The following is an 18,096-nucleotide window of genomic DNA, read 5'->3' on the forward strand; positions in this document are numbered from 1 at the left end:
ATGCAGACATAGGTGGATATATTTCATTATACACTCTGTCTTCATTGCCAAGGCAGTGAGAAATCGAATCTCAGAATGACTTCCAAGTCAGACCCAAGGTAAAAAGATGGGCTCCTGTGATAATCAGGCAGGGTTTCAATGTGGCAAAAAATTTCAGACCCTTTACTTGTATGTAGTTATTGGTTTGTGTCTAAGCACTTCTTGGAGTCGGGTAGGGGGCGTGTTAAGATTGTGGTGATGATGTTGGCATCATGGGGAGGGACCATTTTCACCCTAGAAATCAGCTTTCCTTGCCATAGAGAGTAAGCATCATGCTTGTGTGGAGCCTGCATTACCTATCACCACTACTGATTTCCTCGGTTAACACTAAATGCCCTAGGCTTTGATATTTGTAGGTGCACAGTTCAATGTAGGATTGAAAGCTCTCATTTACAACAAATGGAATATAGTATTTTCAACCAATCTCAGAAGTGTAATTAATTATCCAAGTTGTTGTTGTCAAAAAGAGGAGTAAAGATGCCCACGTTTTAGCATTGTCTCAGAAAGGCGAAAGGATGGGTTCTTAAGCAGTGCGTGGTCAAGAGTGTACGGGAATCCCAGGCAGTGGTCTGAGCTCCAGAGTTAACTCACAGGAACTTATCTTTTCCCCTCAGCACATCCTTGTGAGCTGTACTGCAGACCCATAGACGAACAGTTTTCTGAGAAAATGCTGGATGCCGTCATTGATGGCACCCCGTGCTTTGAAGGTGGCAGCAGCAGAAATGTCTGTATTAATGGCATATGTAAGGTATTGGGTATGTTTCCTTCATCTACAACTTTATGAAAACGTTCTAACTTTATACTTTCATGGCAATTACTTGTATCTGATATTTTCTTATTAGTAAACGGTCAGATGCTCGTGAAGATAAAGGCCTCTCAGCACGTTTTAAAGTCACAGTTTGATCTGAATAACTTTTTTCCAGCTGATATTTTATTTCTTGATTTGCTAATGGTCACAGTGACATTTTACACACTGAATGGAGTCAAACTAAAAAAGCCTAACTGAAGGAGGCATTATAGAAAAAGGCTAGGGGGTCCTTCTAAAGGAGAGAAGCCATTCTTCCTGGTACTGGCCCTTTATTTGTTAGTGTCAGGTAATGAGTAGCATTGTTACTGCATTCTAGGATAACTCCCTTTTTACGTCTTTACCCTGAGAGTGTCACATATATTTTTGATAGCATCTCTATTAGTAGTTTATTTATTACTTATTCAAAATGTCATTGTTAGTTATTGTTCCCTAAATTTCCCACTTTAAGTCCTTTCATCCACACCTGTTTAACCCTTTGCTGCTCATCAGTCCCCTTCCCTCTTCACACTGCTGCATTCTATCTTCCATTTCTCCTCTTTTAAAATCAATCCCCAACCCATGGCTTCTTACTAATTCTCTGACTTCTACAGGGATTCCAAGTGGAATACACATATCTGAAGATTCAAAACTAACACCTATAAATGAGAAAACCCATGCAATGTTTGCCTTTCTGAGTCTGTGCTGTTCATTACTATTATTTCTAGCTCCATCCACTTACTAGAACTTTCCGTAATTTTGTTTTCCTTAATAGCTCAATAATACTCTATTGTATAAATGTACCACACCTCAGAGAATTCTCAAAAGATGAAATACAAAAGGCTGAGGAACCTTTTGTAAAATGTCAACATCTTTAACTATCAGAGAAATACAAATAAAAATGACCTTGGTATTTTACCTTATTCCCATCAAAAGGTCTAAGGTTATTTTTTAAAAAGTGAACAAACAACAAATAAAAGTACAATGCAATGATGATAAATTTTGGATGGATGACATGAGTGTGGTGATGGGGGAACACTTACTTGTTTTGGTGGAGATGCATCCCTATGCAAGTCAATGCACAAGTTACACCCCCAAAATGGAAATCGATCTACCACATGATTCAGTCGAACAGCATGCAGGCATATATCCAAAGGACTCTCCATCATAATGGAGATAATTGTTCATCCATGTTCATTGCTTCTCTATTTACAATAGCCAGAAAACAGGAACAGCCTAGGTGTCCAACAGTTAATGAATGGGTAATGAAAATAAGGATATTATATTGTACGCATGTAAAGCTTTTCAAGCGATAAACAAAAATGTTATATCTTTTAATTGGGATTTTAATGGATCTACTTAACAGGGGCGACAAAATATATTCTATAAGATCATAGTCCCTAAACAGTTAACAGAAGTGCTGACATACATAATAAACTAAATATATATTGTTTTTCAAAAATTTAGAACAATATTTTCAACTGATCAGAATGAAAAGCTATTGCATAAGTGTTTTGTGTCCCAGGAAGGTGTGTTTTCCTCCTTGAATTATATTTATATTCACCTAAATGAAGACCAAAACACAGGAGGCAGGAGTAATTTCCAGGTTCTAGTGAGCTGGTAACAAGCCATGATCAGACTTTCATTTTAAAATCAATCAATAAGAATTTTCTGTTAAACGAACTTGTTTTCATGGCAGCAATGAAGAGCCCAAAACATCTATTTTGGATTAGGTCAGTTTATATAATTCAAGACCAAACAACTCCAACTTTCTCTGGAGAAAATATTCTGGCTCACATAGATGTCCAGGCTACATTTTAGAAGCATTAGTGCAACTTTTGAAAATTGCTGATTTCTGGGCTTTATCTCAGAGCTGTTAATTCAGAATCACATGATGGAGATAGTGATATAGTAACAAGCTCCCAAATTGCTTAGCCTATGCAACCAGCGCTGAGATGATACTAAAGGTAATGCTAAAATGGACTTTTAGACCTGAGCAGCTTCGCATGTATGGAGATGCCACTTTGGTTTCCATATGAAAATCAGGAGTCTTGGTTGTCTCTACTGAAATCAGTTAAATTAACATAACAGAATAAGCCAATTGCTCTCTCTTGGCTCTCTTTTTCTAGATATTAGCAAAGGCCTTTTTAGGAGCTAAATCTGCATATTTCCCATAGATCCATACTAAGTTTTTATGCTCAAAAAATTATGTCAAATAAACTATGCACAGTAGCCTCAATACAATTTATCTTCCCAAGATCTAGGTTTTAGGGATGTTTTTAGCATTAGTAGTCTCCTCACTCTATGGTTATAGTCTCTGAATTTGCTAAGACTAAAAGTTTCAGATATGAAAGTAAGCCTTTGATTCTTGTACAGCAGAAAACAACAAATCGCCGTTTCAGAACTAGCTTAGCCACCAAGGAATCTGGGTTCAAATCCAGCTGTGGGCATGCAGATCAGGACAGCCACTCAGGAGCATGTGGTTAGAGTGTGCCTAGAGACTGGCAAAGAGCTGTAAAGACTGTTCTGGAACTGTCACTGTCCTCATGTCACATGATCTGAGGACACCTGTCCCACTGAAGGGCCCCTTAGAGGTGTCCTCTGAGAGTGTCTTGAGTGATCGTATAAATTAACCTTGGGAGAGAGGGCTGGATGTAGTGAGAGGCACAGACGGTAGAGGTAGCATCCTCAGCCTAGAACAGCCATGGTGTGGTGGGTGGGGTTCATGGATGGGTGGGACAATAAGGGTCTGGCACTGCTTTTACAGCAGTGGTGAGCTATCAAAGAGCTACGGTGACTACTTCCTGTAGGCTTCATGAGGTAAGACAAAAGCAATGTATTGTCTTACGACTCTAGAAGACAGAAATCTGAAGTCAAGTGTGGCCATGGCCGTGTTCCCTCTGAAGGCTTCAGTGAAGACTCATTGACGTCTGTAACTTCTGACACTTACTGACAGTCCATGTCAGCTCTAACTTAGAGCTACCTCACTCCCCTTTCTGTCTTCATCTTTATTAGAACAGTCTTCACTCCATGTGCCTCCATCTGCAAAACTCTTCCTCAAGGAACCAGTCACTAGGTTTAGTGCCACTATAATCCCATATGATGTCTTTCTCTTTTGATTATATCTGCAATGATACTCTTTCCTCTGTAAGATAACATCCACATGCACCCAAGATAAATATTTCAACATGTGTGATGGAGACATCACTGGATCTTCAGCAAGAATCAACTCTGGAAAATTAAAGCAAGGAGAGCTTTGTGGTATTGTCCCTTTTGTTAAGTGGCAATATCATCTCCCTGCTCTGTTTTTACCAAGGATAGCTCTGGCCTCCCTTCATACTAATGTTTCATTGTCTGGGAACAAAACTGTGCTGACATAAGCATTCTTCTAGTCTCCACGCTTTCCAAGGTCGTGATGCCAGTTGGTTTTTCAGTTCTCAATTATTTGAGAATTTGCAAAACAAAATAATGTTAAGAAGAAAAAGAAAATGGGTTGGCTGCAAGTAGTTATTAGCATAGAGAAGGCTAAATATCTGGTCAATTAGGGACCTATTCTCCTTGGTTAATAATCAGAATAATATATATGCTTTGGAATTCCTCAGGACTTGATAGAATGGGAAATTCATAGTACTGATTGTTTTACAAGAACACTGACCACTGGAGTGAATATCCATTCTCCAGTGATGGCATCAGAGAGAGGTCATGCGCTTTTGCTAGTGGCAGTACAGCCACCTCTGATTTCACTGATGGCAAAAATGCTGTGCAATGGTGGACCCTGCTGCCAAAGCACATGCTGTCAGATTCAAATATTTTTCTTTCTCTTCAGAGACCCCTCCCCTTTTTATTTTATATGCAGCGGGGAAGACTAACTTCCTGTTAGGAACTACATTCAGGTTTGAGCTCACAAAAGAAGCAAATTGGAGGAGTGCTATTGTTTGCCTTCTTTCGCTGTGATAAACACTACGACTACACAACTTGAGGGGGAAAGGTTTATTTCAGCTTAGAGGTCATAGTTAATCACCAAAGTAAGCAAAGGCGAAACACAGGGCAGGAGCTGGCTTGCTCCCTGAAGCTCATGCTTAGCCAACAGTCTTCTACACCTCAATACCACAAGGAATAACTCTTCTTCATTGGCTTGAGCCCTCCTATTATCAAGCAAGCAAATGCCCCACAGACATGCCCACAGGCCAATTTGATGGGTACAGTCCTCCTACTGAGACACCTTCAGATGACTCTGGGGTGTGTCAAGATGACATCTGAAGCCAACTAAAAAATTAAGGTTTCAAAAAAATAGATTTCCTCAAGAATATATTCAATGTGCCATGCCATGCCATGCTATAATATATTAAGAAGATATGTGGGACTCTTTCCTCCAACTTTTATCCCTAGTTATTTAAACTGATATTGCTGGACAGCCATGACTACCTACTCAAGTGAAAAAGCATGGACTTGGAGGATTTGTATTTAACTTTTGGCTTGCCTCACTTTATTATTCACATTAAAATTATTCCTCGGCTGGTAAAGATTAAAGAAAACACTTTAAAATTGACATGTCTCAGAACATGTTGCTCTGCTCACTACAAATCAATGTTAGAATGAAGGTCAACAGGAATATGATTTATAAAGGTCAGGTCATTAGGGAATGCACAAGGTTGGCATAGTGCCTCACTTGTGCGAGGGTTGGCATTTTATTTTGACCCACTGAAAACAGCTACCTCAAACATTCTTCTTTCCATCGTGACTTGTATAATTAAGTTTTGATTTCCTGAAAATCTCTTAGTGATTTTTGTTCCCCAACTAAGTAGCAAATAGTCTTTGCACCTACAAGACAGTTGGAGGTGGGCAACCTGAGGACTTTTATGTCAGTGAGTTTTCATGAGGCTTAGCTGGCTTAGGGTGTGCAAGCCTCAAACCTTCCTTCCTTCCTTCTGGTAGATTTGAAATGGATTTGATATTAGAAAGAAAACTATGTGTGACAAGAAAAATATACCCAACATGAAAGAAAATTAAGGAATATGGTCTACATTCCCTCCCACTGACATTAGAAGGAATCCTGAAACAGAGAAGCTTATCTGAAGTCCACATGTTCCATAAATTTTCAACCTTAATGCCCTGGCTTGGGAGGTTTGATGCTACAGAAATCCCCAAGTTTCATCATTCCCATTTCCATGCTGGGAATTTGAAAACAAGAATGATTTGACCATGTTAACAAAATAAATGGGAAGGAAAAGAAAGATGATTCAGAGGATCTCTGTGCAGAACACACAGAATGGACTGGCTCCAGGGTGCAGGAACAAAATCGGCTTTAATCCAGAGGAAGAGCAGCTCCCTCCAACACTGGGGGGAGGGACGCTGGATAGAACTGATACCACTCAGGGTGAGGTGCACTGGGGGAGGGGGCATGATGGTGGCAGGGTGGTGGTGGGGGCCTCGGAAGGGCCCGATGATGGTTTCCATGGTTAAAGATTTCATGCATCCTTGCTTTGGTATCATCTCAGCGATAGGCTAGAGTCTTCCAATGGTTGATGGTTCACCTGCTACCCTGAGTCAAGAGCCAGGAAGGAAACTCTACTGAGAAATGTAAATGGATTGGGCAGATACATCCCACTGCAGGATAAAAGTAGAGAAGGAAGACTGTGAAGGTGCCTATCTGCACAGACTTGCTGCTCCATCAACTGCCGTTCCAAAATGGTTTTTGTATTTGAGTATTTCAAACTATATTCAATTCTGACTCTGGCCAAGGGGAACTTGAAGCTTCAGTAACTGTGTGCCTCTGTCTCTTCTAAGCAAGTGCAGCTACTCTCTGTCCCCATGGGTCCTATAGGCAAAGATTCAATGTATCTTAGATCAAAAACATTTGAGGAAAAATGTCAGTAATAAACATGTAGACTTTTTTCTTGTTATTGTTGCCTGGAAAATATAGTATAACAACTATATGGCATTTACATCGTATTGGGTGTTTTTTTTTTCTTTTATTGAAAATAGATTCTTTTCTCCTACAGTATATTCTGATTATAGATTGCCCTGCTGATACTGCTCACAGTTTCTTCCCGCCCCCTCCCCCCGCCCGATGGATGCACTCCATTACTGTCTCTCATTAGAAAAGAATGAGTGTCTAAGAGATAACAACCAAACATGACAAAAATAAAATATAATAAAATCAAGCAAAAAACCATCATATCATAGAGACCTCCAATTTAGAGTCTCTCTCCACATAATGTCTGTCTGTGGGTCTCTGCATCTGTTCACATCTGCTGCTGGAGAGGCCTTTCTAATGATGACCTAGGAGTATAGCAAAATATCATTAGGAGTCATTTATTTATTTATTTATTTATTTATTTATTTATTTATTTATTTATTTATTTATTTTTCAGACCAGGAGTGTTTGATTTTACCCTAGGTCTCCGGGCTATCTAGTCTCTAGTTCTTGGTTACCCAAGCAGTGTCAGGTATGCGTTCCTTCTTTTGGAGTGGGCCTTAGTCAAGTCAGACATTGGTTGGCTCTTCTCCCAAGTTCTGTGTCACTATTGCCCTAACCTATTTTTCAGGAAGAGGCAATTAGCGGTCAAAGGTTTTGTGGCTGGGTTGGCATTCACCTTTCTCTGTTTGTAGACCACAGAGTACCTTTCCACACCAACGATACTAGAATGTAGGTATGAGAGCTTCATGTAGGTACCTGCTCAATGTCTCTTCGCTCAATGGTTGTCTGGTGTTGTCCTTCAGAATGGAGCCCTGCTGTAGGTTTTCAGAGAGAACTCTTTTGTCTTAGCAATAGCTTGTGTTGATTGGAAATGTCCATGTGACCCACTTGGCCAATATTTCAACGAATGCAATCCAGTCCCTCAATGGGAAGCCCTGCCTGGTGACAAGAGATGGCCAGCTGAGGCTCCATATCTCCTATTACTAGGAGTCCTCATTAAGATCACCTTCATAAGACTTGATACCCTATGAGAATATACAGGGGGAGGTAATCCCCCTCAGGAACAGTCATAGGGGAGGGGAATAATGGGAAAATGGGGGGGGGGGAGGAATGGGAGGATACAAGGGATGGGATAAACATTGAGATGTAACAAGAATAAATTAATAAAAAAATTTAAAAAAGAGTATTACAAAAGATAAATCTATTCTACTCAAAAAATAGAAATAAATGTAGTTTGGTAAACACACACACACACAAAAAGAAAGTATATTTACAAATTGTATGCATGTGCATCTCTCTATGCCCTACAGAAAGAGTTAATATGTCAGTTAGTGAAATAAAATACACTCAAAGTACCAGTTTGAAATTATTTACAAAAGAGAAAAAAAATCACCTTCATAGATTCCAGGAAGTTTCCACTGCACTAGGCTTCCACCCAACCCCATAGGTGCCCTCCCCCAATCCCAGCCCTCTCTCACTGTGCTCTCTCCCTCCACCACATCTCCTCACCCTTGACCACTTGCTCCCATCCCTACCCAGTCCTGGTCAGCCCATAAAGTACATTCTATTTCCCCCTCTCAGGGATATACCTGCTTTCCACCTAGACCCCTTCACTTTACGTAAGCTCTGTGGGCCTATGGATTGTAGCATGGTTGTCCTTTACTTAACAGCTAATATACCCTTATAAGTGATATTTCTCTTCCCATACAATGCTTACCTTTCTGGGTCTGGATTACCTCACTCAGGATCATTTTTTCTACTTACATCCATTTGCCTGCAGATTTCATAATGTCATTTTTTAACAGCTGCATAGTACTTCATAGTGTGAATGTACCACATTTTCTTATCCAAACTGGCTATTATGAAGAAAGTCCCAATGAACAAGGTTGAGCATGTGTTCTTACTCTTTGGGTATATGCCCAAGAGTGGCATAGCTGGGCCTTGAGGTAGATTAATTCTTATCTTTCTGAGAGACTTCCATACTGGTTTTCATGGTGGCTATTCAAGGTTGCAATACTATGGAAAAGTATTCCCCTTGCTCCACATCCTCACCAGCATCCAGTGTAATTCTAGTAGGTCTGCCTTTATATGTTACTTGCCTTTCTCCCCTTATAGCTTATAATATTCTGTTGTTGTTGTTGTTGTTGTTGTTGTTGTGTACATTTAGTGTTTGATTATTTATGTGATGAAAGGACTTTCTTTTCTGGTCCAATCTATTTGGCATTCTGCATGTTTCTTATGCCTTTATAGGCATCTCCTTCTTTAGGCTATGAAAATTGTCTTCTCTGGTTTTGTTGAAAATATTTCTGGGCTTTTGAACTGGGATTCTTCTCCTTCCTCTATTCCTATTACTCCTAGGTTTTGTTTTTCCATGCTGCACTACATTTCCTGCATGTTTTGTGTCAAGAATTTTTTTTGATTTAACATTTTCTATGATTAGTGTATCCATTTCTTCTGTTGTATTTTCAATGCTTGAGTTTTTTTCTTCTATCTTTTGTATTCTATTGGAGAACCTTTCCTCTGTAGTTTCTGTTTGAACTACTAATATTTTCATTTCCAGAATTCCCTCAGTTTGGGTTTTCTTTATTGATTTTATTTCCAATGTCTGGTCCTGAACAGTTTTACTTATTTCTTTATACTTTCTGTCTGTGTTCTCTTGGATTTCTTTTAAGGGGCTTATTCAGTTTTTTTTTTCCTTTTTCTTTATTTGTTTATTCACTTTATATCCTGGTCATAACCTCATCCTTTCTCTGCTCCCAGTCTCACCCTCTCTTCTTCTCCCCCAGCCCCTCCCCTATTCTTCAGGAAGGTGGAGCCCCCTTCCCATTCACCCTAGCTTATCAAGTCACATCAGGACTGAGCATGTCCTCTTCCCCTATGGCCTGGCAAAGGAGTACCACCAGGGTTAAGTGATCAGAAAGCTGGGAACAAAGTCCATGTCAGAGACAGCCCCTGTTCCCTTTACTAGAGGACCCACATGAAGCCTGAGCTGACCATTAGCTACATCTGTATAGGGGGCCTAGGTATATTCCACGCATGATCCTTGGCTGGTGCTTTAGTCTCAGCAAGCCCCTTTGGGCCCTGGTTAATAAGCTCTACTGGTCTTCTTGTAGAGACCCTGTCTCCTTCAGGTCCTTTTCTCCTTCTCCACTTTTCCACAAGACTCCATACATATCGCCCAATATGTGGCTGTGAGTCTCAGCATCTGTCTCCAACCACTGTTGGGTGGAGCCTTTCAGAGGACAACTCTGCTAGGCTTCTGTCTGCAAGAATAACAGAATATTATTAATAATGCCAGGGGTTGGCTCTCTCCTATGGGTGGGTCTTGAGTTGACCCAGGTATTGGTTGGACATTCCCTCAATCTCTGCACTAGTGGTTCTATCTTTATCCCTGCACATCTTGCAGGCAGGCTAAATTTTGGGCCAAAGTTTCTGTGAGTGGGTTGGTGCTCCCCTACCTCTGCTAGGAGTCTTGTCATTTCTTTCTTGATGTCAGTCTTTCTATTATATCTATAAAGGCTGTTTTAAGGTTTAAGCTATGTTGGAACAGTAAGGGCCTGCTGTGGTAGGATATCTGGGCTCTAGCAGAGAAATATTGGATTGGCTGTTGTTAATTATGCTTTTAGGCTGGCATCTAGGCATCTGGGTTAGGAATGACTACAGGTCTAGGTGCTGATTTCTGGATTTGTCTTTTGTTGGGTGATTGTTTTGTTCCTTGGTTTCTGTTTCCTCTGTGGATTTTCAAGAATATGATTGCTGTGTGTTGCCTGTTTCCCTGGCCTGTTCAGCTGGTGTGTTCACAGGGAATGCCTGCTGGTGTTGGAGACTTCAGTACCAGTATGAGTTGGGGAAGGAAGTTTGGAGGAGGTCTTTGGAGTGAGAGAAAGAAGAAAGACCACAACAGGTTTCCAGCTACAGAGCTGGAAATGAGACTGGGAGATTGGCTCTCAGGAGCAGTTGGAGAGGTGTAGGCTTGCCTTCAGCTTACTTGTTGTCCTGGGAGGAGCAGCCCTGGGGCTACCAGGAAGGTAGGGGTCTTGGAGAAAGCAACAAGTTAGGAGAGGGAGGTTAGGAGAGGATGCTTTATAGGATTCATAGGAGATGTGGGCAGGCTGAAGTTGGTGCTCTGTTGCAGCTATAGAGCCTAGATTGGGCAATTGTGTCTCAGGAGAGAGAGAGAGAGAGAGAGAGAGAGAGAGAGACAGAGACAGAGAGAGAGACAGAGAGACAGAGACAGAGAGACAGAGACAGAGACAGAGAGACAGAGACAGAGAGAGACAGAGACAGAGACAGAAAAGAGAGAGAGAGAGACAGAAAGAGAGAGAGAGAGAGAGAGAGAGAGAGAGAGAGAGAGAGAGAGAGAGAGAGAGAGAGAGAGAGAGAGACTGCAGGCAGCCTGCCTCGTTTTCTGGCAGGTAGTCATGGGATGCAGCAATAAAGCAGGGTAAAAGATTGGAGGGAATGGTCTGTGGTATCCACAGGAGATATGGGCAGGAATGACGGAAGGCTGCAGCTGGTGTTCTGTTGAAGCCCTAGGTATGAGACTGAAGGATTGGGTCTTGGGGACTAGAGGGGATACTGGGGTCCACAGGCAACCTACCTGGTTTTCTGGCAGGTGTAGTCTCCATATTGAGTATTATAATTAACCTAGAGTTGATTTAAAAAGTATAAGGTGTGTTTAGGTTATTTGCAAACTTTATGCCCATCGTATACGATGCATGAGCATCTGAAAAATGTTGATTGTCCTGAAGACATTCATCTCCTATGATGTGAAGGAATGATTTTATTTCTTTTGCCAATAGTAGGGGGCTTTGGTTATTCCTGTCCTTGCCACCAGGAAAAGGAAACAAGCACCCATGTGTATGAATAATAAAGCTGGAAAGGAGAAGTTACAGGTAGAGGCAGATATGACATCTCCTAGCTATGTCATTTATCCCAAGCTTTTGTTCTTGGCAGAGGGTTGGCTGTGACTATGAGATTGATTCCAATGCCACAGAGGATCGCTGTGGGGTGTGCCTTGGAGATGGCTCTGCCTGCCAGACTGTGAAGAAGCTGTTTAGACAGAAAGAAGGATCCGGTAAGAGATAAACCCAACTAACTGAAGTATTGAGGGACTTTGGAAAGCCAGAAAAAAAAAAAGGAATTAATTTCCTTGTGTTTGTTTTTAAGATGTCTTGTAAAAATTCAGAAATAAAATAATATTCTCACCACAGAGGAATCAGCCCCCTTCTGCAGTAACAAGAACAACCATTGGTTGCTAAGAAAATACAGGAAGAGTCACAAATGTCCTGAAAAAGCTGGTGGCTGCTCCATGGAACAGATAACAGTATGTTCCCTAGGAGGACATCCACCTTGAGAATATGCATCACAAGAGGAGCAGGATAAAGACAATGACATTGGAATAAACCAAGAGGCAGGGAAGGATGAGGTCACACACAGCGAAAAGAGGCAGGGTGGAGGGTCTATATGTGAGGACTGAGAACCAAGCAACCTGTGAGAAGGCAGACACACTAGGTGAATCCTCAAGACAATGGAGAGGCAAGAGGGAGATGCTTCGCATCCCCAGCCTGTGCATCCAACACAATGGTTTCTTCTGACCTACCATAGTTCTTCTACCTACTATGCCCGCCTTTACCCATGCTTTACCATTCCTATCCTGTATTTAGACATGACAAGAGGTGTTTGATTTCATTTGAGCTAATGGTGAGAATGTGATGAGACTCTATGCTCATTTCACATTGGCTATGAGCATGTAGGTTTGCCTTCATCAACAGCACTTCTCATGGAACCCTCATACCATCCATGATTTCTAGCTGGCAAAGTCTTTAGTTAAGACGAAGATAACTCGGGGTATTTTAATTGAGCCTCCTCAGATAGACTCTGAAACAAGAATTCAGATGTAAGTAATTGTTTAGGGGGTAAGAGGTCCTGGGAAACATCAGGGAAGGGAGAGCAGCCAAGGAAGGGCAGACCGTCAAGCCGGCGCTCAGACACAGAACTTGTCTATTTGCAGTTTCCCATCTGAAGAGTAGAGGAGTGGAATGATGTTTGGCAGTTTTTGCTGGTCAGGGTTTGGGGGTGGAAATTCATTCTCCTGGTTATGTAGAAGGGTAGGCGCTAGAGACAGGCAGTGCACCACACAGGACTGAAGTAGATCCTGGATAAGAAGCATTGCCAGCTGCCTAGAGGTAACAGCAGAATCAGAAATGGTGGTCGCCTTGAGGTATAAAGGGGCACTGGTTTCAGAGTCCTAATAAAGTGATGCCTCTCTCCTGGATGTGTTCAGGACTCAGGGTGAAGTGCTTAAATGTGACTCCAAGTGTACCCAGTGCTTTCTTCAATTGATTATATGGTCCACTGCCCTGTAGTAAACATACGAGCAGATAAGTCTAAATTTAGCTAAATTCTTTTTATTTTATTAATTTATTCATATTATATCTCAATGGTTATCCCTTGTATCCTCCCATTCTTCCCTCCCTCCCATTTTCCCCTTACTCCCCTCCCCTATGACTGTGACTGAGGGGGACTTCCCCCCCCCACCTGTATATGCTCATAGGGTATCAAGTCTCTTCTTGGTAACCTGCTATCCTTCCTCTGAGTGCCACCAGGTCTCCCCATTCAGGGGACGTGGTCAAATATGGGGCACCAGAATACGTGTGAAAGTCAGTCCCCACTCTCCACTCAACTGTGGAGAATGTCCTATACATTGGCTAGATCTGGGTAGGGGTTTGAAGTTTACAGCCTGTATTGTCCTTGGCTGGTGCCATAGTTTGAGCAGGACCCCTGGGCCCAAATCTGCCTATCATAATGTTCTTCTTGTAGGTTTCTAGGATCCTCTGGGAAAATGGCAAAGTTGAAGAATTTAGCTAAATTTTATCCTTTTTTTTTTCCTTTTTTTCTTTTTTTTTTATTAATTTATTCTTGTTACATCTCAATGTTTATCCCATCCCTTGTATCCTCCCATTCCTCCCCCCCCCATTTTCCCTTTATTCCCCTCCCCTATGACTCTTCCTAAGGGGATTACGTCCCCTATATATTCTCATAGGGTATCAAGTCTCTTCTTGGCTAGTTGCTGTCCTTCCTCTGAGTGCCACCAGGTCTCCCCCTCCAGGGGACATGGTCAAATGTGAGGCACCATAGTACGTGAGAAAGTCATATCACACTCTCCACTCAACTGTGGAGAATATTTTGACCATTGGCTAGATCTGGGAAGGGGTTTAAAGTTTACCTCCTGTATTGTCCTTGGCTGGTGCCTTAGTTTGAGCGGGACCCCTGGGCCCAAATCTGCCTATCATATTGTTCTACTTGTAGATTTCTAGGACCCTCTGGATCCTTTTGTTTTGCTGTTCTCCCATGCGTCTCTCATTTAGAGTCCCAATAGGATGCCTTCCCCTCTGTCCCAGTTTCCTGGTAAGTGAAGGCTTTCGTGGGACATGCCCTTGGGCTAGTATGCAGATATAAGTGAGTATATACCATTTGATTCTTTCTGCTTCTGATTAACTCACTCATTATGATCATTTCTAGCTCAATCCATTTATCCACAAATTTCGGGAATTCCTTGTATTTAATAGCTGAGTAGTATTCCATAGTGTATATGTACCACAGTTTCTTTATCCACTCTTCTACTGAGGGACACTTAGGCTGTTTCCATGTTCTGGCTATTATGAATAAGGCTGCTATGAACATGTTGAGCAAATTTTCTTGTTGTGTGCTGGAGCATCTTCTGGGTAATTCCAAGGAGTGGAATAGCTGGGTCCTTGAGGAAGCCCTATTCCCATTTTTCTGAGATAGCACCAGATAGATTTCCAAAGTGCTGTACTTGTTTGCATTCCCACCACAATGAAGGAGTGTTCCTCTCTCCCCACATCCTCGCCAGCATGTGGTGTCAGCTTGAATTTTTGATCTTAGCCATTCTGATGGGTGTAAGATGGAATCTCAGAGTTGTTTTGATTTGTATTTCCCTGATGACTAAGGATGTTGAGCATTCTTAAGTGTTTCTCAGCCATTTGATACTCCTCTGTGAGAATTCTCTGTTTAGTTCCAAGCCCCATTTCTCAATTGGGTTATTCGGTTTGGTGGTGTTTAATTTCTTGAGTTCTTTATATATTTTGGATATTAGACCTTGTCAGATGTAGGGTTGGTGAAGATTTTTTCCCAGTCTGTAGGCTGTCGCTTTGTTCTCTTGACAGTGTCTCCTGCCTTACAGAAGCTTCTCAGCCTCATGAGGTCCCATTTATTAATGGTTGACATTAAGGCCTGGGCACTTGGTGTTCTGTTCAGGAAGTTGTCTCCTGTGCCAATATATTCCAGGCTCTTTCCCCACTTTTTCCTCTAAGTGGCTTAGTGTCTCTGGTTTATGTTGAGGTCTTTAATCCACTTGGATTTGAGTTTTGTGCAGGTGACAAATATGGGTCCAGTTTCATTTTTTTACACATAGACCTCCAGTTAGACCAGCACCATTTGTTGAAGATGCTATCCTTTTTCCATTGAATGGATTTGGCTTATTTGTCAAAAATCAAGTGACCATATGTGTGTGGATTCATATCTGGGTCCTTCGATTCGATTCCACTGATCAACCAGCCTGTTGCTGTGGCCAGTACCATGCTGGTTTTAATTACTATTGCTTATAGTTACAGTTTGAGATCAGGTATGGGAGATTCCTCCTGAGCAACCTTTATTGTACAAGATTGTTTTAGCTATTCTGGGTTTTTTGTTTTTCCATATGAAGTTCAGAATTGAACTTTCAATGTCTTTAAAAAATTGTGTAGGTATTTTGATAGGGATTTGCATTGAATCTGTAGATTGCTTTGGTAGGATGGCCATTTTTACTATGTTAATTCTCCCGATCCATGAGCAAGGAAGATCATGCCATCTTCTCAGGTCCTCTTCAATCTCTTTCTTCAGAGTTTGAAATTTTTTTCATACAAGTCCTTCACTGCTTAGTTAGGGTAACTCCTAGATATTTTATATTGCTTATGGCTAATGTGAAGGGTGTGGTTTTCCTAATTTTCTTCCTCTGCAAGCTTGTCATTTGTGTATAGGAAGGCTACAGACTTTTTTGAGTTAATTTTTTTATCCAGCCAATTTGCTGATGGTGTTTATCAGCTTTAGGAGTTCTCTGGTGGAGTTTTGAAGGTCACTTATGTACACTATCATATCATCTGCAAAGAGGGATAATTTGACTTCCCCCTTTCTTATTTGGATACCCTTGATCTCCTTTTGTTGTCTTATTGCTCTGGCTAGAACTTCGAGTACTATATTGAAGAGATATGGAGAGAGTGGGCAGCCTTGCCTTGTTCCCGATTTTAGATGAATTTCCTTGAGTATCTCACCATTTACTTGATTTTGGCTATTGGCTTGCTGTAGATAGCCTTTATTATGTTGAGGAAAGTACATTGTATCCCCTATCTCTCTAAAACTTTAAACATGAATGGGTGTTGAATTTTATCAAATGCTTTCTCTGCATCCAAGGAGATGATTATGTGGTTTTTTATTTTCAGTTTGTTTATATGGTGGATTACATTGATGGATTTTCACATATTAAACAATCCCTGCATGCCTGGAATGAAGCCTACTTGGTCATGATGAATGATATCTTTGTTGTGTTCCTGTATTCGTTTTGCAAGTATTTTATTTAGTATTTTTGCATCTATGTTCATAGAGAAATTGGTCTGGAAATTCTCTTTCTTTGTTGAGTCTTTGTGAGGTTAGGTATCAATGAGACTATGGCCTCATAGAATGAATTTGGTAATTTTCCATCCATTTCTATCTTTTGGAGTAGCTTGAAGAGTATCGGTATTAGCTCACCCTTAAAGGTCTGGTAGAAATTCTGCCTGAAACCATCTGGCCCTGGGCTTTTTTTGGTTGGGAGAACATCGATGATTGCTTCTATTTCTGTAGGGGAAATGGGACTATTTAGCTTGTTTATCTGTTCTTCATTCAACTTGGCAAGTGAAATTGTTCAAGAAAATCGTCCATTTCCCTTAGATTTTCAAATTTTTGTGGCGTATATGCCTTCAAAGTAGGATCTTATGATTCTTTGAATTTCTTCAGTGTCTGTTGTTATGTCTCCCTTTTCATTTCTGATTTTGTTGATTTCAATACTGTCTCTCTGCCTTTTAGTTAGTTTGGCTAATGGTCTGTCTATCTTGTTGATTTTCTCAAAGAACCAGCTTTTGGTTTTGTTGATTCTTTGGACTGTTTTCTTAGTTTCTAATTTGTTAATTTCAGCCCTGAGTTTGATTATTTCCAGGCGTCTACTCCTCTTGGAGTGTTTCTGCTTCTTTTTTTCTAGGGCTTTCCAGTTGTGTTGTTAAGATGCTTATGTGCGATGTTTCCAATTCTTTTTTAAAGGCACTTAGTGCTATGAATTTTCCTCTTAGCACTGCTTTCAATGTATCCCACAAATTTGGGTATGTTGTTTCTTCATTTTCATTGAATTTCAGAAACTCCTTGATTTCTTTCTTTATTTCTTCCTGACCCAGGTGTCATTAGCAGAGAGTTGTTTAGTTTCCACGTACGTGTAGGCTTTTTGTTATTTCTGTTGTTGTTGAATTGCAGCCTAAGAGCATGGTGATCTGATAGGATACAAGGTATTATTTCAATCCTCTTGTATCTATTGAGGCTTGCTTTGTGACCTACGATGTGATCAATTTTGGAGAAGGTTCCATGGGGTGCAGAGAAGAAGGTGTATTCTTTCTTGTTTGGGTGAAAGGTTCTAAAAATATCTGTTAGATCCATTTGACCCATGGCATTGGTTAATGATGTTATTTCTCGGCTTAGTTTCTGTTTCAATGACTTATCCTTCAGTGAGAGTGGGGTGTTGAAGTCTCCCACTATTATTGTGTGGGGATCGATGTGTGGTTTAAGCTTTTTAGGAGACCTTTTACAAATGTGGGTGCCCTTGTATTGGGAGCATAGATGTTCAGAATTGTGATGTCATCTTGGTTGACTTTACCTTTGATGAGTATGAAGTGTCCTTTCTCATCCCTTTGATTATTTTGGTTGAAAGTCTATTTTTTTCGATACTAAAATGGACTATACCTGCTTGCTTCTTGTGACCATTTGCTTGGAATATTTTTTTCCAACCTTTTACCCTGAGGTAATGCCTTTCATTATGGGTGAGATGTGTTTCTTGGATGCAGAAGAATGTTGGGATCTTGTTTATGTACCCATTCAGTTAGTCTGTGTCTTTTTATTGGAGAATTGAGGCCATTGATGTTGAGAGATATTAATGACCAGTGACTGTTAAGAGTCTTAATTTTGATGTTGTTTCCAGTCGAGCGTTGTGTAGTTGTGTTTTTGCCATGGGATAGTTATCTATTTCCTGGGTAGTTTTGGTTGTAGCTTGACC

At 40.9% G+C, this 18,096-nt stretch overlaps 1 protein-coding gene across 1 annotated transcript in view; it reads left to right on the forward strand.

Annotated features, from left to right (window-relative positions):
* Positions 1–18,096, forward strand: part of LOC127193572 (A disintegrin and metalloproteinase with thrombospondin motifs 12) — a gene marked incomplete at its 5' end in the record, with an annotated part of 116,599 nt that overhangs the window by 45,483 nt on the left and 53,020 nt on the right. The window contains 2 exons of the mRNA XM_051150842.1: positions 654–787; positions 11,700–11,820. Coding sequence (XP_051006799.1) covers positions 654–787; positions 11,700–11,820 — 255 coding nt within the window. The remainder of the gene's footprint in view (positions 1–653; positions 788–11,699; positions 11,821–18,096) is intronic.

This window comes from Acomys russatus, chromosome 9 (genome assembly GCF_903995435.1).
Source record: "Acomys russatus chromosome 9, mAcoRus1.1, whole genome shotgun sequence".
NCBI classification, from domain to species: Eukaryota; Metazoa; Chordata; class Mammalia; order Rodentia; family Muridae; genus Acomys; species Acomys russatus.